Source organism: Barbatula barbatula (genome assembly GCF_947034865.1).
Source record: "Barbatula barbatula genome assembly, chromosome: 1".
Taxonomy (NCBI): domain Eukaryota; kingdom Metazoa; phylum Chordata; class Actinopteri; order Cypriniformes; family Nemacheilidae; genus Barbatula; species Barbatula barbatula.
The window spans coordinates 11,637,907-11,660,309 of record NC_136766.1 but is presented as its reverse complement, the minus strand read 5'-3'; the positions used below and the strand labels follow the sequence as shown (position 1 = coordinate 11,660,309).

The following is a 22,403-nucleotide window of genomic DNA, read 5'->3' as shown; positions in this document are numbered from 1 at the left end:
AACAAACACTGAGATATTGAGGCAAAGAGAGAATAAATCAGATAAACACTGCAACATTCTGGACTGGATGTGAATTCAAGGGATAAAGGATAAAAGAAGAGGCGTAACAATCCTTATCTCTTTGGTTCTGTTGAGATTCATCTGTGTTTTATAATTGAAGCGCCCTTGAATCAATTCCATCCACTGAATCTGAAGAAATAAGCTTGGATAATTCAGCCATGCTTCACCACCCACACACCTTCTTCATCCTCATCTTTGTATACATCATTAAATAAAGAAAAATCCTTTTCATCATTCTTCAGTTTCCTCAGCTTAAGGTTAAATGAGCCCTCTGAAAAAGAAATCCAGTAACTATATCAGTTTAAAACATCGCACGTTTTCCCAAATCAGCCCACCAGCCTTTAATTTGATGGCCACTTCTGACACCAAGTTGATAAAAAAGGACCTGGTTATATCTTTGAGGGTTGCTTTTATCCTCCTGCTAGCTAAAATGCAATCTTTAGCTCTGTGTTGTTAAATCGGTAATGTGATTGTGAAATCCCATTAGGATGGAGACCAAACATCAAGCAACCCCTCAAGAGTCCTTCTCACAGACCTCCAAAAGACCGGCACAAAACACACAGACCCCGAGTCTACAAGTAAAAGACCTTCTCAGAGGAGCTTCACCGCCACTGATGTTCACAGGTCACACTGTAATGGTTTTGTATTCTAAAACAAAGACATGACAGGGAATAGGAGATGTTCAGGTGGGAGCTACTGAATCTAAAACATTACTTCAGAGAAATTCACGTCCCCTTTTTCCCAACATAAAGGAACGTACAAAGGATTTCTAGCATGGAGGAGAAAAAAATGGGTGAGTAGTGGGTGCATATGATAGAGATAAACAGGCTGTGAAGATAAAGCGTGCCGGGAAATAAAAATCTGCAAAATAGAGGAGTTCAAAAAGGGTAGAAAATGTCCAGTGCATCAATGTTTTATTCATTAATTTCGAGAAGTCTCGCTTTGTAGTCGTTCCGCTGAGCAAGACCTGCCACTTTGGCTTTCCTGAGCTAGCTCAAAAACCAAAGAGTTCCGTCTCCTCGGAAGAGAAGTTTTGAAGAACTAAACATTGGCCCAAAGCCGAGCATCTCCACACCTCTTTGAGGAGCCCGGGGAGATTAAGACCCTCTTAAGATCTCCAGAATAGCACTCAACACGTATTTACCCAGCAACTGAGTGGACCCGTAATTTAACACATATTTCAGGCACTTCATTAAAACGGCCGTCAGATGATCAAGAAACAGCACAGGTTGCCCTGTTAATAATATCTCTGTAGAAAATAGGAGAGGGGATGATAAATAGAAGAAGGTAAAAAGAGACGCAAAGTATTTCAAGAGAATGAAAGCACAGAATGAGAAATGAATAAATAAATGGGACAGCACACTCAGTGACCGACTACCAAATGTTGCAGTAACCAAAAATGTTCTGTCCTTTAGCAATTTTAGATCTGACATACAAATCTATAATCATTTATATAATATGAAATTTACCAACATTTAATTCTGTTAAAGGAATAGCTCGCACAATAATTTTTATTATTTAATATAATCTGCTTCATGTGATTTCAAACCTGTTTGAGAAATGTTAAAGAATTGGACCCCATTGACATCAATTGTAAAGACACAAAACCACTGAGACATTTCTCAAAATATGTTCCATAATAGAAAGTGTCATAAACACATTTTGAAAGTCACAATGCATAATAAATAAGGGAAGGTTAAGAAATAGAAATCAATAAACACTGTACCTTTTCAAACACGGGTTTATTGTTGTTTACATCATCTACTCCAACAATGATCTGGGCGGTGGCAGAAAGGGGCTGCGGTCCACCGGAGGCATTGTCATCCGTTGCTGTTACGTTCAGAATGTACTTCATTCCTTGAAGTTTGGGAGGTGGGCTGGAGCGCAGACGGATGAGTCCTATTTGAGGTGACAGTCAAAGACGGCAGAATTTAATTGACCATTACTCTCATCAAAATCCCACTTCACTAAAACAATTACCATTTTCTTCTTCAGTAGTGCAATGCTCCATTTGTTGCAATAAGTTGTTTATTGATGAGACTGAATGAACGCTATCTATTTGCAGTAGGCTACACAAAGTGCACATTTTTCCTAAATGGGATAGCTACAGGCTTATTTGGACAATACTTTCTTTATTGCCATCTCAGTTTAAAACCATCACAAAGGTGCATGGTACAAAATAGACAAAACAACTTTGAAGGTATTTACTCTACAAAATAAAATTGGCAAAAAGGCAAACTACAGCATATTCCTAAGTATGAGTTTAATTTGAATACACAAGATAGATCTCTCAAGTAATAAAGCATATAGTACATTTCCTGCAATTTTATCTGTTATTAATATTTTGCTGATTCTCTTCTGTACTACAGTAATATGTTATCATGTGTTTTTTTGTTTGTATGCCAAACCTCCTTTAGTTCTTCTCAAAGTTGCGCTTCAGTGTTACACTCCAAGCACATATATAAAACATTTTTCATACATCATTAATAATATATTTGAATAAAACATTTTTTGGTTGGCCCAAACTAATACATGTTATAGGGATAGTTCACCCATCATTTATTCACCTCTTGTCATTTCAAACCTGTATCACTTTTTTTGTGATTGTTGTTAACCATTCACTCGCCAAATGTGAATAAATGATGACAGAATAGACATTTTGTGGTGAACTATGACTTTCACCGTTAACTTGTAAGCTTTTAAACAGATACAGAGTTTAAACAGTCTGAGCAGAAGTAATCCGAGACCATTTTGCATGTAATGTACTGTAACACACTGACTCTCATCCCAACATTGCGACTCACAAAAGACATTGAACACCTACTGTAAGAACTCGCTAGAGTACCTAATGAGAATATACGAGTTCGTGAAGACAAATCTTTTATTGGCCATTCATAAATCTGAAAGGGTTTATCTGACCTTTAAGTCATCGATGACTATATTTGACGTTCTTGAGGTTTTTACTATATAAAACCCATTACATGTTTTTATGGATGAATATATGCGTGGGTGCGCGAGGACTGTCGTTATGATTCAACGCGTCTTATCTGTGTAGACAGCTGGAATCAGCTCCTACGTGACCCTCCGCAGTTTGCTATACACTAGCATCTTTCAGGAGAGCAGTTTAGACTCTGCATTCAGCTCAGCATTTATAATCTGAGAAGCAGGATGACTGCTATCTCCAGCGCACAGCAATGGGACATTAAAGAAACAGGAACGTCAACTGACACAGAGTTGGCAGGAGGGAAATCACATGTACCCTAGTTTCTTGAATTGATTCTAATGCATAACGCTAGTTCTTTTGTGGCAAGACTCAGAGGAAAAAGAACATGTAATCAATTCTAATTCAATCTGAACATCCCTACCCTCGCTAGCATATCAAGCCACCCCCTTCCCCACCCCACCGCCGGCTTTTCGTGTGTGTGTTTGTGTATTTTGTGCAAACGAGGATGCTTGTCACAGGTTCGAGCTCTATTCTCTAGACAGTTGTATCAACTGCAGGCTATGAGAACCGCGGGCTAATCTGACTGAGACTCGGAGATTGTTTCGTACCGTACCGGGCCTCTGTGTAGTTAGACATTACCCAAGTGATTCTAAACAGAATTAAATAAAGTGCTTGAACTCAGATGATAAATATTGACAAACTGGCAGTTCGAGCAATGAAATCTGTATTGCAGTCAGGATCCGTGTGTGATTTATCTGTCCTTGAGCTGGAAGTGCCCATTACGATTAGAATTCACACTGGTGAATTCTGGAACAGGACACAGATGGAAGAGGCAGCCAGCACATATCAGTGCACATCAAATGGAGAAGATGTTTCTCCAGGGGTATGACAAGCAAATGTCTTTGTACATGAGGATGGAGGGCATGCCACTGGCCCTCTTCTTATGACAGTCTAGATCACTGTCGTGCCCCCATTCAATGCACTTTGAGCTTGGGACAAACCATATAATTTTGTTATAATATAATCCATTTTGGTGCATTATACTGTAAAAATAAAACATCAGTTAATGCATTATATGGACTAAAAATAAATGATACGGCTACAGCATTTATTAAAATTAGATCATGTACAGAGCAAATGTTGTAACTGTTAACATTAACTAACACACAATGAAAATGAATAAAATTGTATCTACATCAACTAACATTAACAAGGATTAACACCTGCTGAAAAACTATATAGCTCCTTGTTAGTTGACACTTGGTAAAGTTTAAGCATTTAAAGGAGCAATGTAGCGATTTTAGTGACATCTAGAAGTGAGGTTGTGAATTGCAACCAATGGCTCAATCCACCAATATACAGGTGGTTCACCCAAGTAATGATAACTTGAATGAATCATTGGTTATTCTTCGTTATTATGCCATTCTCCATCTGCATGATAAAAAAAAATCTGCAGAACACAAAAGAAGGTATTGTGAAGAACGTTGGTGACCAAACAATTTGGGGCCCAACTGACTTCCATTTCTCAAATATCTTCTTTTGCCTATCAAAGAAGAATCCATATACAGGTTGTGAATAAATAAGGAATAGGTCACCCAAAAATAAAAAATTATTTAAAGATATACGTGCATTACCATTCGGGCCTAGCCTGGATGAGGCCGTCCTTATAAGAACAACATATAAGATACTTTGACAGCAAATTCACTGTATGCATGTAAAAACACATAAACACCATAAATATTCAATGACCAAACCGCAAAAGATATTGTGGTTAGATAATGAGATTTGATATCCACGCATGCTGCAGAGTTCCACATAGCGAAACAACATGCAGCGTTCGGCATCAAGGGTATTTCTCTTCAGCTAGGCACCTGTCAAGATATAAGTGAAGTAGTAGCCTAGTCAGATTACAACACAGTGGGACTCCGCTCGAACACTTCTGTAAGAAGCAGATGGGAAATATTCTCCCCTCCTGAAAATCTATCATTTCTGCAGATAATGCAAAAGGTGCAAGCATTAATTTATGGAGGCAATCTCTTATCCAACCCAGTTACTGTTTGTTTTTGCAGCTTTGATTCTTCTCTCGGGTGTTACAAGGTAGGCTATCTCCTATAAATAAAGGTGAAAACGTCAATTCGTTCTCTCTTTGTGCTTTGCTAAAACAAACAGCGAACATTTGGGAAGGGGGTGGTGAGAATCTGTATGTGCATTCATTTGCTAAAGTCGAAAAAAAGCTCTTTAAACAGTAAAGGGTAGATTTTCAAGACACTATGTACCTTATGAAAGGCAATGAACACTTCTCCTGATTTCAAAAATAATTTATTTTAATAAACATACTAGATAAATAATTTCAACTAGATACCTTAATCAATATAACATGTTCACAGTGTTACTATCTTCAAGCAAAGAATATGTTTAGAGGCTTGCTGGATATCCAAATATATTTTCTGGCAGTTTTTGTTCCTTTACGACGCATATCTCTGTTGCCAGGCATTCGGTGGAACCTTGTTTAACATGGCGCCATTTTTCAGGCAAAAATCCAGACACTACAAATAAAAGAGGAAAATAAAACCGCTTGACAGGTGCTGTGCGCTCGCGATGATCTGGATGATTATCAAAGCAAACACTCCTCCGGCATGCCAGTAAATTCACGGGCCGAGTGCCGTCTTTGTATTTATGTCTTTAATACAAAAGGCCTGATCATCTTATTGACTCTGCTGTTTGAATTCTTAAAGGGGTATTAAATCAAACAGAGTGCATTCCTCTGCGAGTTACAGTAAATTAACAACGAGTCCGGGCTCTGCCTCGCTCGACAAAAACATCTAATGGAGGAGACGGTCTAATGAATGATAGAGGGAATTTCAGGAGACGCAAAGATCTGACGCGCCGTATAGAAAGGGTAATACAGAAACGCTATGATCTTTAGAGGAGAGAAGTGCAGAATTACTGAGGGAGGGGAATCAACACAGACACGTTTTGAGGAACCGTGCGGTTTCAGTGAAGCGGTGCATGTTTGAATCACCTGACTGGAGCACTAAATTGGAGCGCCGGGAACGTATAAGCAGCAAACAAATTTTGGGAGAAGGACAAGAGATTTGTGTATCAGCGGACCAATCTTGTTCAATCCAAACACAATCAGTCAAAGCACCACGTCTAGCTCTTTAACCGTTTGGTAATTAAGCCGTAAAGTGTTTAAAGGGAAGTGAAGTTAAATGTTGTATTTACTGAGCCATTACTGAAGTTCTCCAGCCCTGCAGAACTGCAAGAGATAAAAATACATTCAAATTCCATTTTCGTCATACAACTGTGCCTAGTACATAACTTTTTTTATTCATCACGGGACTCAATGACTATGTTTTCATGCACCCTCATAATGCGATTTTAATGGTATTTTGTCAATATTGCGATTACACTTTATCTCATATAAACCAATCATTCGATCAAATTAACAAAGGTGCGTGTGCGCTTCTGTCACCCACCTTAACCGCAAATTCATGGTAAACATGACATTCTAAAGTTTTACTGTCAATACAACTTGCTGCCGGCAGTCTCTGCTCCTTATCTTCATACAGAAAGAGACATTTTCATCATATCTCTGTATTTATCACATTGCGTAATAACTATGAAACACATCTGGAGGAAGGCTATTATCATTTGACGCGATTCCAGCGAATATATTCAAACGATAGCCAGTAACACGCCGGCTGTACCAGAGAGAATCGTTTGTACTGTGTATTATAGCAAATAATGAGAATAATTAAAACTGCGTGTAAACGGGAGTGAAGAAGTGTTCTCATGTCATGTAAACATGTTACTGAGATTTAGTCTTATTAGAGATTATTGTTGCACATGTAAACATATGTATCTGTTCTGTACATACACGGATCGTTTTATTAAATAAAGAGCTTGCTATCCTGTCGTTTTGTGGATATTGTAACTTAAACTGATTAAGAATCAGTTCTTAATCAGTTTAAGTTATCAGTTATAGGCTTAGGCTCTTACTTTAGAACTTTGATCTGGTGATGTGGAAGATGTAAAAAGGTAACTGTGACTATCTCAGACAAAATGTATTTTATAGATAGATATATAGATATATAGATAGATAGATAGATATATACATCTATATATATATATTGTAAAAATCAGGAGCTTTGAATCTGGCCTGCCTCATGTTTCAATCCCATCCTCCCTTATCCACCCACTTCCTCTACAGTACATTTGTCTCTTTTTACTTCCTAACCCAATAAAAAGGCATAAAAGTACATACATATATTAAGTAATAATATTCCTTTGGCATCAAGAGGATGAAAAACTAAAAGATTTTGTTTAATTAGCTGGCTTGCTGTGATCATCCTAGCGTAAAACTAATTTTGAATTACTAACCGTTATTTAATCATTATTAATACTAAAGCTACTGATGTACAATGTGATGCAATACAATGTAAAGAGATGAAAGAAAGCAGCCCTACTGGACTGTCCCTTAGCGAGAATGTTCAACCAGCGTGAAACAGCTGAAAGAGTCACAGTATACATCTGAAAGGATGTCTCACCTTTCTGACTGTCGATGACAAAGTTGCCCTCCTCATTGCCTGCGGTAATTTTATATGTGATCCCATCTCCATCCGGGTCCTTGGCAAGCACTGTTGCGACCAAAGTGTTGGGCCCTGCATCCTCTGAGACAAAGGTCCGATACCTGTTTTTGCAAACACACACAAATTTCCTTTGTGATTCCTTGACGAAAGTGCAGCGCCTTGTAGGCATAAAAAAACAACATATTAGTGCTTGTGGGTGTGTATACAGAGTATTTTTATTAAATTCAACAACAAATCAGATGACAGATGTGTTTTAGAAGACTAATTTGTTTTTATTAGTACAAAGATGCAAGCATGAAAGTCATGTCAGAGATTACTGTTACTTTTAGAAAGTTCACAAGGATTTGTTAAATACATTTGTTTGCAAATTAAATGTTTCAATTAGAAGTTTCAAGCTTTGGTTCAGTGTTAATAAAATGGTTCGTCAGAGAGGCATAGTTGATGACAGGTACTGTATTATTCTGACAGCTGTTGACTAGAATATATTTCATAGATTTCAAACTGTGAAAATGTTTTAAAATGTGTGAAAGAAACTTGAGATTCTTGAGACTGTTTGATGTGATACTGACAGGTTTAACCTCTATTTAAAGACATGCAATAACAACAGATAAATGTACAAGTGAAAAAAGTTTAAAAGCATCAGTTGGTGTTGTATTGTACATGTGGAGCGACAGTCTCCCTTTCTTTCTAATCTGTACACACAATTGAAGATTAAAGCGTACACTTCGTATCAGGTAAATCGTATCAGATTCTCTATAATTCAAGTTTAGATAAAAAGATACAAATTTAAAAAAGGATGTACAGCCGATCACTATTGACCTTTACAATAGGCTATGTGTCCCAGTCAGTGAAAAACACAGTTATTTTTTGCATTTTACTGTTTTCTACATAATACCATCCTGGATAACAGTGGTGGAAAGAGTACTGGAAATTTAAGTACTGTTACATTGCTGAAATTTTGCTCAATTACAAGTAAATTAACTCTTGCTAAAACGTATTTGAGTAAAAGTTAAAATTACTCTTCTAAAAAACGACTTTGAGTACTAGTTACTTGTTACTTTTAGCCGGTATTATTTAATGAATTATTAATAATTATGAATGATACAATTTGAAGGTTTATGTAGAAATATCTTATTGGTAAAGCATATAAATGTATACAACACAGACAAAATAACAGTTTAATGTGTTTAAAAACGGTATGTCTGTCTGTGTCTCTGTTTGTCTCTCTGTCTCTCTGTCTCTCTGCCTCTCTGTCTGTCTGTCTGTCTGTGTCATGAGCTCAGTTTCCGGTTGAAACCATTTTTGCAATTCCAGCACTGTTCGACTAAGTGTACTAGGCCCCATAATGCAGAAATTGATAGCCCAAAATACTGCATGAAAAAAGCTAAAATTGCATATGTATTATTATTGAAAGGACATCTGTCGAGGAACTGGCTGCTCATTTACTCAACCTCAAGCCTTCCAAAATGTATGTGACAGGTATAAGAGTAAAGATTTTTACCTGGAACTGCAGTCCATGGTCTTTCATAAATTAATGCAAATCCCAGGTTCATTTCGTTAAAAGTAAAAAAAAAAGATGGAGGCAACGTAAAAGTAATCCGTGAGGCTTCTGACAATCTGTTAAAGTCTTATAAAATCAATCGATAGATCTGTGCAAGAAACTGGACGTTATTTATAACATAATAAATGGTAATGTACAGTTTGCAAAACTGCATTTCTATCACATTCATGTTCCCTATCACTAATAAGGGCAGAGCACTTGATGTAGAGACTCTGGAGAGATGAACAATTGTACCTCACAATATAGCCATCTTGATGACACTTAAACAGAAACACAATATTTCTATATTTCTTATAAAACATGTGATTCACTTCATAAGATGTTAATACTCAGGAGGCACAGGGATTGCTTGTTTCTCATTTGTCTGAGTTTGTGATCAGCTCTACAAATCTGTCTTGAAATAGGAAGGTAGAACCCAAGTGCAGGCAGCGCTGAAGGGGTTAACCGGATCTTTATTAAACACAAAACAAACACCCACCAAAACCGAAAACAAACACTTTCCAAAATAAACAAACTTCTGACTCGTCACACAGAGATTTAAGAACAAGGGACCTATAGACATTAAGCAAGGTACACTAACGTGTTATCTTCAACATAAAGTCAAGTCAAGTCAAGTCAGCTTTATTTATATAGCGCTTTTTACAATTTTCATTGTTACAAAGCAGCTGTACAAGAAAAAATGACTATAAGTAAAACATAAAAGGTTATGGAATTCAAAACACAGGTCAAATATCAGACACACAATAAATTCCTATATGCAGTGTTAATTAAATAAGACTAAACAAGTACACTTAGCAAAACGAACCACCACAAGCCAATAGACAAGAGGGCATTAAATAGGGAGACTAACAAAGGAGATAACAATGGGCAGGTGTGGGTAATGAGACACAGGAGGAAAGCAATACTAGGAACGAGAGGGGCGGGGCCAATGACGAGACTGGAGAGAACGCATATTAAGTCCAACTAAAAGGCCTGTCAAAGGTTTGAATATGAATTCAAATTGTACTCCGTAACAAGTGTGATTTTCAAAGCAGCGAAGTAGAAATATTAGCTTTATTTGTAAAGAAGTACAAGTAGAATTACAGACTTAAAATATACTCATATAAGTGCAAATATCCAAAACAACTACTTAATTACAGTAGCGTGAGTAGTTGTAATTCATTACTTCCGTCCCTGCAGGATAATGTACAAACAATATGTGTGAAAATACTGTATAACATCACGTCAAAGATTGAAATCACAGTGACATTAATGGTTAAAATATAACTTTGAAATGACACTGGGTCACATATTTTACACATTTTTATGTAATAATATGTGTATATGAAAACATGAAATGAATCCAATCAAGTTGATGCCAAGTTTGACAGTTAGCCACAATATCCACTTTACAGTAGAGTTACAAGATTAGAAGAAAGAAACCGTCATGATGCATATTATGGTAATGGCTATTTAGGTAAAAAGAGTGATAGTCAAACAGTAAAATCAACAGTTGTAACCCATGCACACACACATACAGACCCACTCTCACTCATAGGAAATTTGCATTATTACCAAAAAGCCATTATTTGATGTATTAGAGTTAGACTGCCCCTCAAACAGTAAAACTGGAGCTCTCTCAGGGGAATGTGAGCAGACAAAGCCAACACATTTCACGCTAAACATATCTCGCCAAAACCCCATTGGCACTTCATCACATCCAAAACAATGCTCAAATGTCAATGGAACTACACCTCGTGGCGACCGAACAAACATCGCCTCCACATCTGTGCAGCGCAATGACAGAGCGCAACATACTTTCATATTCACCACCCATCAATTATTATTATTCAGCTGCAAAGTTTTAAATTGTCACACAGGCACCACTGATGGGCTGAGTGAGACATTCCGCGCTTATCTCAGAAAGATGGCGATGCTCCATCAGAGCGGTTAAAGGTCATCTGCTCTGATTCTGGACCAGCGCTGTGGTTTGGATTCAGCCAGTTAAGTATTACATCTGTATCTTCATGTGCTAAAACTGTTGCTATGCATACTGATTTCTCCATGAAACCTCAAGATGAAATGAGAGGCAGTTTGGCTGAATCACTTCATAAATAAACGAATAGTCAAAGCCAGTGAACCATTCAAAGGTAACATTTCAGTAAAATCTAAGTGATAATAAATCAAGAGCTGAGGTAAACATTTAAATTTGAGAGTGAACTACTTCAGCAACTGATTCTCTTTTTTTAGTGTGAATCTGTTACAAAGATCCATAAAAGGAAGGAGGCGGGAACCGGTGAACGTAAAACCACATTTAATTAAAACAATAAAACAAACTTAAAATGTAGAAACATAATAAAACAAAACATAAACGTCCAGCCCTGGTCCTCTCTCGCACTTCCCTGTTGTCCCTCCTCTCTTATGCTTCAGGAGCTCCTCCGTGAGAGATGCGATACATCGCACAGCTGAACCTGTTTTCACTCACATGACCGGCCTCGTGCCTTTCTCTCGTGGCTCTCGTTCTGCCCTGCTCACCACAGAATATAAATGTCTGGATTAGAGATGAACAACTTTACCCGAGAAGCAAATTGTAACACCTGCCATTGGTAAGACAACTAAATAGCCTCAGCCCAAAATCACAGCATCAGTTGAGCCAAGAAAGCTCAGAAAGCTTGAAGGAGTCTTTCAATAGAGCCATGGGTTTCACAAGTTTAAAGGTACAGTTCATCCCAAAAATGAAAATTCTGTCATCATTTACTCACCATCAAATTGTTCTAAGTCCGTATAAATTGCTTGGTTTCCGATGAACACAGACAAAGATATTTAGAAAAATGCCACCATTGACTAACATAGTAGGACAAATTGAGCACTTTTGACTACCATTATCATTTTTGCTTAATACCAATAACTGGTTACAAGCATTCGTCCAAATATCGTTCTCTGTGTTCATAAGAACAAATTATTCAGATTTAGAAAACTCGAGGGTGAGTAGATGATGAACTGTCTCTTTAACCCCTTTGGTGAGGAATCATAATGAGTTGTGATATGACAAGTACAAATTAAAAATATTAGAATAGACATTCAAGTTTAAGAAGGTATTAACTAAACTTAAAAAATAATTTACTCGACAACAATTCTGTATTTATGCCACATTCTAAAAAATATATTCTTGAATTCCTAGATGTTGAGATCCACTTGTTAAACCAACTGAATACTGGGCTTTATAGAACAGAACATCGGTATCAGTTTTCGTCATCGTGATAAAGAGTGCAGATATCAAAGAAGAAAAGCGAATGAGGCGCTGAAGACGACAGAAGCCCGAATACAGATGGAACACTGCAAAGAGGAGGGAGATGGAAATCAAAAAGAAAGATGGAAACACAAAGATAAGCAGGGCTGAAAGCTTAAGAGTGATGAGAGGACACCAATCAGAGAACAGGAAGTGACATATATAGAGACAGACAGAGGGTAAGAGAGCTCGAGCCCATCATCCTGCACTGTTTAAAGCTGATTGATGGCCAACAGAAGGAAGGTGACAGGCGTTTCATGTAGGTGATTTGTGTCATCCATGGAGACGCCATTGCTTGCACTTTCTCACCCTGTCATTGCACCCGGTGCTGACATCCGCAACCTGTAATCTGTTAGAAGTCTCGACAATCTGAGATCGCTCTCAGAAATACACAAACAAACACATTCCTCCCATGCGGCCGCAAATTTGCTCAAACCTAAAAACAAGCATTCGCTTAACACACCTATGTTTACAAACATACCTCAAAAGGCTTAAATTCACCTGTTGCCTCTAAAGATCTATTTCTAGAGATCTGCCTTTTGGAAAACCTGTCACGCGCCAGCCATAAAACAACTCTTTTCTTATGTTTCGTATTCTAACCTGTCGCCATGGCAACAGGGCAGGTGATGAGTCTTGTGACACTGACTGACAGGAAGCGGAGGCCGGAGCGCTGCCACTTTGTTGTATATGAACCAATTGGCCAAGTAAAACACATTCGGTGGACTCTTTAACATTCACTGGATACTTCTGCTCATTATGTCAGCCATCAATCATATTTCCAGGCGACAACGTTTCAGTTGCCGAGGCCTAGAAAGTCATCCATCAACTCGACAAAACACCGATGACGAGCAACCGCTTTTGCTCCAAAGCGTTCACAAAAGAACAAAACGTCTTTTGCAGCCGACACTGGGTTCTCAAGCATTTTTACCCAGAATTCCCTGATCAGATAAAACAGATAAAGAATAGCCACTTCCCCCTCATTACCATGTCTCCAGGCAACGGAAGTCCAGGCCGGTGACTAATATCATTCAATCCATCTTGCTCTGTGTCCTTGGTCAGGTTGGTGCCAGTAAACAGATCTGGTAATGATGTACTGCGCAAACGGTACAGCGTGAGTGACAAGGCTCATTTTCAGTCATACTGGAGGAGACCGGCGCCTTGAAGCGGAGGGCTTGGGCAAATTAGTCCGCCCAAATGGAACAAACAGCAGTGACAGACATTGCAATTTACTCAATTACAGGCCAGACACATATGCTATCCTGTTCGGTGAAATGGTGTAGGACAGAGAGATTGAGTCTGTTTGAGGAAGGAGGGGTTTAGTAGAGGACAGATATTTCAGAAAGGCACAGACAGGAAAGTATCTGATATAAAATGTGCTGGGACAAATTGGGGACCAAGTAACTAGGCCTATTACATTTACACCTGCATGACCACAATCCAAATAATCTTACTGTGAGAGGCATGAGTGTTGTTGTATTGCAAACAATAACTAAACTTGGTAAATAAATGAAAGCTATGATGAGTTTCACATTGTAGGTGGCAAGGTTATGACACTACCATATGGAATGACCCGAGCTCATAAATATTACTGGTTTAGCATGAAGGTTTGCTGGAATTTGTACACAGCCCAATCATAATTCAAACCTTCACCTTAGTATCTTTAAAACTGACATCATGTGAAGATGTGTTTGAGTTGTTGTCTTAGCATTGTAACAGCTATATTTAGCCAAGTTGACCTTTGCTTATTTTACATATTGGATATGTATTCACCTTTTTGTTCAAAACCTGTGAATGAAAATAAGATATTTTGATGAAAAGTCAATGGGGGCCAATGTTGTTTGGTTACTAACATACTTCAAATTATTTTCTTTTATGTTCTGCAGATAAAAGAAAATCTTGCAGGTTTATAAGACACAAGGGTAAATAAATGATAGAATTATTTTTATTAAAGTGAAAGTTCGCCCAACAATGAAAATTCTGTCATCATTTAGTCACCCCCTCGTCATTTCAAACCTCTGTGAATTTCTTTTTTCCGCAGAACACAAAAGAAGATCATTTGAAGAAAGTTGGTAACCGAACAGCACGGACACCCATTCACATCTCCAATGCAAGTAAATGGGTGCCAGAAAGCAACATTCGTCAAAATATCACGTTAAAGGATTTATATTAATGATTATATTAATGAAGTCTAGATCTCTAGATTAAGATACATACAGTTCATTTTTACCATGCCAAAATTCACATTCCTTTGTCTATGTGGAGAAGAATGGAGCTGTGAGCTACCATAATTATATCACAGCTTTAAAGAAAAACATTAATGTATTTCCTAAATTGGTTGAACAAAGATAGCTGGACAAAATGTTATTACTGCCTGGACTGCAGATAACCTCCTTTAATAATCAGATACATTGCTGATTATTTTATAATTGAAAGATCTAACTGTTCAGACATTAATTCGAGGGCATTTTAATATCCCGGACCGTCATCAACACGAGTTCCCAAGTGGAAACAACCTCAATTACTATTGTATGCTCATTTAAACTAAACTTTTATAATAAATGTCAAAGCAGAGATACCAAAGATCCACAAATGCTTTGTAAAGCAAAGCATTCGGGATTGCAGCATGTATCACATGAAGCTATATTGTTTTTGAAAATGACTAGTTATGATGCATTCTAGCTGTTTTCAGGAACATTACTTTTGTAGCAAAGCAAGCTTGAAATCAACAACAGAAAAACTGCATTCACAACCCATTTTACATCTTCTATGTGAATGCATATCCACTGGAATTCCAATGTGATGTTATCCATTGTAAATGAACTCAGTGATGAAAAGTGTGTGTTAAACAGCACAATGGAGACAAGTCTTTGATTGAAAAGAGCTCAAGATAAATAAGACACATGACAGCGGGCAAAAGTCGTGCAGTGGAGAGAAAAACTTGATTTTGATTTAATATTACGAACACAAACTTCTTCATGTGCAAAGAGTAATTGTGCAACATAAGACCTGTTTTACGAAAGTAAACAAGGTAATAATTTAAAGTCATATCTCAGACTCTGGGTCTTGGGAATACAATCTAACCATGCAAACATAGATGCACACACACTAGAATACCAATGTATGAAGTAATTAAAAAGACCTTTTGGGCCACTGGAACTGCATCAGAAAGAAAAATCTGCCTCGCTCTCCCATTCTTTTTTGGAACCTCTGACCGAGCCCTTTCCGTCTATCTCCCCGCACCCCCCTCTCCGTTTCCCCAGCTTCAGCTGAATGCACAGCTGATTGAATCTGCCTCTGATTCAGTGAGCTCCCAGCCAGAGAATCAGTCAATTAAAATGGCAAAGGGCCATAGCTCCGCCAACAAGATGGAGAAAAAAACAATAACAGTCATCACAACAAAAATATTAGCAGAACAAGTGGGAAATTAGTACAGCAACTGAGGAAAGACCTCATCGACATGATGTACGCAAGGTGAGCTATAGGAACAACACAACACATGAGCAGTCTAGCACAATGATGGTTCAGGGATTGTTGTTGAATTTGCTTTAAACTGCAACTTGAACACCAACATCACACCATTTGGAAAGGCTACTTGTCCTCAGAGCAACCAAAAGCTAACTGAAGGTAGTTTTTACAAAATGTGCTAGCCCAGCATCCCAGGTTGCAATCTGAAGAAATATACTCACTGACTTGTTTACACCAGATTCACACCACAGCCAAGTTTTTCCCTTGCCCACATGCTTCGCATCTGTAAAGCTGTTTCCTGTATTGTACCTTATAGATTATATCCCAATCGTTCAGAGTTTCGAGTGGACTGAGTCACCTAACAAGCCACATAGTGGGTGCCTATAGGCACAAACACTCCATGAAGGACATCGCTGTGTCTGCTATATAAAAGAGGCTGAAGTATGAATCTTACTAAATGCGATTAATGAACAGCGTTTAACACAGCCATTCAAAATAATATTATTATTATACTTTCATCTTGGATGTGGATTTACCACCTCATTTTGTAACCGACCTCAGGCATTCAAGATTACAGTTGGATTAAAGCTCCCTCAAATACTTGAAGTGATCTCAGACTGCTGTACATTCTCATAAGCCGTGAGAGTGCTGCAAAATCAGAACATAAAGTCAACAACTGTTTTGTGTGTTTACTGACCGAATCATCCTAATGTTATTATCTTATCCTATTGTACAATATTGTATATAATACATTAAGATAAAAAAAGTAAATAATATTCTTCATACGAAGTAGCACCCTTATGTCAAATAGGTTATTTAACACAGAAGGATGTCACACATGACTTCACAAAGTCTGGTTGTATTGGTTGAAATGTTAGTCGTTTTCTATATGAAAGCCATATTTTTTATCATGTTAGTGCAACACATGTGCTTACTTTCACAAACATGTGAATTAGGGATCGACCGATATGCGTTTTTCAGGGACAATGTCGGTATCGATTATTACCGATCAAGTAGACCGATAACCGAGATTTTGAACCAATATATATGTCTGGTGTAAAAATGAAAAATATGTTCAAAATTAAGAATAACAAGAGCTCTGACAAAAACTTCGCCCAAAAACTATAGTAAACGTGTAGTAAACATAGTAACACCATGGTAAACAGTAAGGACAAAAATAAACAATACTCGTAAGAAAGAATGCGGTCCACTTGATACAGTCGCTCTTTACAATGAAACCGTTTATCCTCGGAGTGGTGATTTTAAAAAAAGGGAATGTAAACCATTTCTCTTTGTTTGACGAAGAATCTTGCTGTTTTGTTGTGCCATTGTTTGGGGCTTGCGCAGATCCTATAAAATAGAGCGCTTCTGCGCTGAATGGCCGGACTCGTGATTTTCAGCAAATCCGATGGGCCGGCATTGCTCTAGGCCAGAGAGTGGTGTGTTGCAACAAAGGAGGATGCATCAAAGCCAAATAGCGTGTTTCACAAATAAATTACTTTATCTGCAAATCGGCTTTGAAAATTACCAATGTCGATATTCATCAAAATACTTAATCAACGTCGATAATCGGCCCTTGCAATAATTGGTCGACCCCTAATATGAATAATAGAAATTTAAAGGAATAGTTCACTGAAAAATGTAAATAGTTGCTCTCTAGTTGTTCCAAATCTGAAAAATGTCTTTGTTTGGTTGAACACAAGGAACGACATTTGGAAGAATGTTGGTAACCAAATATTTCTTGGACTTTACTGACTACCATAGTAGAACAAATTACAAGGGTAGTCAAAAGTTCTCCAGAACTCTTTGCTTTCCTACATTCTTTAAAATATCTTCATGTGTAAATTATTTTTTTCGTATATGGGAGTCAATGGGGTCCATGAACTGTTTGGTTCTAAGCATTCTTCCAAATCTCTTTTTCAGTGTTCATCAGAACAAAAACATTTATACAGATTTGGAACAACTCGAAGGTGAGTAAATGATGACTGACTTTTTGGGTGAACTATCCCTTTAAAGGAAAAGTTCACCTCAAAATCTAAGTTTAACTTTTTAGTCACCCATGTGACATTCAACATGTTTTAAGACCTCCCGCCATCTTCGGAACACAAATAAAGATATTTTAGGTGACATCCAAGAGATTTCCAGGCCTCCTTATAGACATCATGGTTATAGTTGGTGTCAAGGTCCGGAAAAGTACTAAAGACGTTGTTAAATTGGTCCATCCGCTCATTGTTGCTCAACATAATTTTTTTGAACCGACGAGAATGTCACGAAAACAAATCAAAATAACAACTGTAAAATATATTGTTTCGACTACTTATTCAACGTTAATACTGTTAATAGAGGGTGCAAACCATTCTGGCTGGTTGTGAGATGTGCATGATCTCTGTTTCATTATATTAATATTCATAACAAATAGAAGTAATCCATCTTAATCTTGCATACCCTCACCTTGAAAACCACATTTAGAGAGTATTAAGTGCAAAATAATGTAATCTGTTTCCTCAGGATGTAAAACATTGTGTTAAATAACAGATAGACAGAGCATTCAATTGCCTTCTGTTTCAGACACACAAGAGGTAATTCTGTCTTTTTTCAGGAGAATTGACTCAAGGCTATTAATAATTAGAAGCAAGACCGCTAGACTCCCGACTGTTTGTTTAATCCAAGAGCAGCCATAACCTGTGTCTATCATTCACCACCTGCATCCCTCTATTTGTATATCACATGGTTTCCTATTCTATTAGAATACTAATCGTTTATTAAAATGTATAAACAATATCTAGTTTAAAGGTGCGGTGTATGACATTTAGCAGCATCTAGCGGGGATGGTTTGAATTGCAACCGATAGCTCACTCCACTGCTCCCCCCTCACTTCCGAAGCACTACTGTGACACAGGACTAAGATTGTCACATTTTTGCTTCTTTGCTAAAGCATATTTATGAAATTTGCTCTGTAGAGCAGTTTGTCCGTTTAGGGCTACTGTAGAAACAACATGGTGAATTCCATACAGGGCGAGCGGCCGTGTATGTACTGTGTAACGAGCAAGGCAGGACGAGAGCTGTGAGGGAACAGCCGAGGCCGGTGACGCGAGTGTTAATTCGGGAGCATAAAATAATGAGCAACAGGATGGTACGACGAGAAAGGACCAGGCCTGGAGTTTATGTTGTGTTTTTGTGTGGCCGGCAGTCGACCGTGAGGGTCATTAGTTTTATTGTTTGTTTTTGTTATATAAAAAAAGTTGCTTTACGTTCCCGCCTCCTTCCTTCCTTTATTGAACTTTGTTACATACTGTAAATAGAAATAGCTACGTAGGATTAAAATACATATTGTGTAATTATGTTTGTACTTTAATTACACATGTGGCAGCGGATAGCTTGCATGTTATGCTGATGACACCCAGATTTACATCTCATTCCACCCAGACGATACCACTGTAGCAGCTTGGATTACAGCCTGCCTAGAAGACATCTCAGCTTGGATGAAAGAACATCACCTCCAGCTGAAGCCGGCCAAGACGGACTCATATTTCAGGCACATCCAATTTGTCAATACCTCAATCACTCCTTCCAAAACAGCCAGCAACCTCGGAGTCATATTTGATGAACACCTGTCATTCAATGATCACATTGCTAAGACAACGCGGTCATGCCGATATGCCTTATTCAACATTAGAAAGGTTAGAACCTATCTCACTGAGCATGCGGCACAACTCCTTGTCCAGGCCCTGGTGATCTCAAGGTTGGACTACTGCAAAGCCTTTGAAGGGAAGACCAGCAAGGAGAGCAATCAAACCACTCCAGTTGGTTCAGAATGCATTAGCATGCCTCATCTTCCAACAGCTCAAAAGGGTTCATGTAACACCACTTTTCATTTCTCCACTGGCTACCGGTTGAAGCCTGTATCCGATTCAAGTCACTAATACTCCCCTACAGGACTATCACTGGATCTTCAACGGCATACTTTATCACCCTCCTACACCCCATCAAGAACCCTGTGTTCAGCAAACGAGTGGCATCATGTATTGCCTTCTCAAAAGGCCAGTAAATTGCTTTCCGGCTCATTCTCATTTACAACTCATTCCTGGTGGAACATTCTGTGTCCGGTCAACCACATTTCTCACAACATTCAAAAAACTACTTAAAACCATCTCTTCTGTGAATGCTTAACAGACAAATGAGATAAAAAAATTGGTATTGGTCTAGCTTTTGTTGAAACTAGTATCTTTGTATTAGCACCTATTGTATTATTGCTCCTGTATGACATATCGCTTATTGCTCGCTGAACCCTCTGTAAGTCACTTTGGATAAAAGCGTCTGCTAAATGACTAAATGTAAATGTAATGCTATTTGCAATTTTTTGGCTTGCTTGACTTAATACAGTTTTCTAAATAGAAAAAGATTGTAAAGATGCTATAAGTATTGTTAATGCATTCGGAACACTTTAAAACCATGGACCTAGAATATAGACCAGGCAAGGTACATTTGTCTCAATAACAACCTCAACTCAAGACACACATTGTAGAGTATAAAAGCCTTGTACAAATCTAGAAATGAGATTTAATCCAGACTTTATAGCTGTGCCCAGACCAGCTGCATCACCAGACAAGCTCATCAGTGAGTACAGCAAATGTCCTTTACAAGATCTACTGTATCTTCCTGCTGTTACAGACATCTACTCTGAGAGGTGTAAAGAACAGCAATAAAAGATACCTCTCACCTGTCCCACAGTATGATTACACGGCCATCTGGAAGATGCAAGCAAGCATCCAGGCCGAATCGAGACTTCCGAGCTGTTTCTTTGATGCGATGTAGTAATTTTAAGGGAAGCTGACACTTCACTTCAAAGCAGTACTATTGAACCAATGGTGTTCAGCTGGTGGATTTCTAACATATGATTATCTATATTTTTATACTCATTATATTTACTATGGGTTGTTGTATTTTGTCTCTTATATGTATTCTTTGTTATCCACAGTCTAGATAGCATCTGTTGGCATTGCTATAATCTAAATATTTTGTTGACAATACCTTGTTTAACATTTGTAGCACATTTGTGGACAAACTACACTTCAAACCATAAAATGCATACAATCTGACAAACTCTGAGAATTAAACAAAAGAAAGGCTTTAACAAACTGTGAGAAGTGAAAGAAACTGGCGGCAAATTTGGATGAAGCCATAGTAATACATTGGAAATATGCAGGGAAGTGTTTTCTATATTAATTAAACTGTTAACTGTTAACACTATCTTAACTCTTTTAAAAGTCTGCTGTTAAAACAAGCTGTGAATAAAAACAACAGATTCTGTTATTGGGGTCATGGCATGCGGCAGAGAGTAGACGATAGATACAAAAAACTCACACAGGCTGCGAAAACTCAGGAGGCTCATCGTTGACATTGGCCATGCGGAGACGTACGGTGGCTGTACCGGTGCGGGGCACCTCGCCCTTATCCACTGCCATCACTACAAACTCATACAGATGGTTAAGTCTCTCGTAATCCAAAGGGCCTGCTGGGAATATGGTGCCATGGGCTGAAATAATGAAATCTGGACTTAGAGTGTAGTATGTGATGTCCGCGTTCTGTTCCGAATCGCAATCACTGGCTGAAACTATAAGAAAGGACAAAGAGAGACAAAATATGGGTGTTAACACCAAGAAGTCGCACTACAGATAGGTGTAGCTAATAAGATCAATCTTTATTTGAGCTTCTCCGTGTAAATAGCTTGGGCATATGCGGTTGTCAAATGAATGACTAGACTGGTTATACAGGACTGGCAATCAAAAGATCCAAAGCTGTGAGTCTTATTGAATCTGACAACTAAAGTAGAATGCAAAGTCATCTAATAAGCTGTGAACCTATTTCAGATGAAGGTCAGAGGAAGCAGTGCATACATAGTAGATGTTTTTAAAACCCACTTACTAGTACCTACAACAAAATGGATGAAAAAAAGAGATAAACATTTCTCAAGATGAAATCCAGTTTTTCTGCAGATTGGGGAGAGGAAAATGATTTGTGCTGAATTTTATGTTCTAATTTTTAAACCAGAATCACATTAAAGCCAGAATGAATCATCTTTTTATGGAGGTTATAAAATAGTTATTTAAATGATGAGCAGGGGGGTGAATAAGAAAAAGAACATTGGCATCTGTTGTTTTGCTAGTTGGGACAATCTAATAAATATTATTTATTTGTTCAAATTGAACTAATTAGAAGCTGTAAAATTTTCATCTAGGAAAGAGCACAAAAAGTGCTCAGAAGCGGCTTGTTGGGTTTTTTATAGGAGGCATTTGCTCTTTTAAAATATATTAACAATACCAATAATCTACTCTGATGGCTTAAAGTGATATTTAACCTGAACAAAATATACTCGCCCTATTGTCAATCACTGAGAGTCCAAACACAGTATATAGAGTGGTAATGGGGAACACCTGGTGGTGATCAGCATGGGATTATGGGAAATGGAGTAGAAATGGGAATTAACCCAAATGCCAGAGTCCTGAGTGGAGT

The 22,403-nt window shown here is 38.0% G+C and overlaps 1 protein-coding gene across 1 annotated transcript in view; it reads right to left on the bottom strand.

Moving 5' to 3' along the window:
* LOC306900317 (neural-cadherin) overlaps window positions 1-22,403 on the bottom strand; it is a 182,499-nt gene that overhangs the window by 79,098 nt on the left and 80,998 nt on the right. The window contains exons 6-8 of the mRNA XM_079467146.1: window positions 21,255-21,504; window positions 7,555-7,697; window positions 1,787-1,959 (exon numbers count right to left, since the gene is read on the bottom strand). Of these exons, the coding sequence (XP_079323272.1) occupies window positions 1,787-1,959; window positions 7,555-7,697; window positions 21,255-21,504 (566 nt within the window). The remainder of the gene's footprint in view (window positions 1-1,786; window positions 1,960-7,554; window positions 7,698-21,254; window positions 21,505-22,403) is intronic.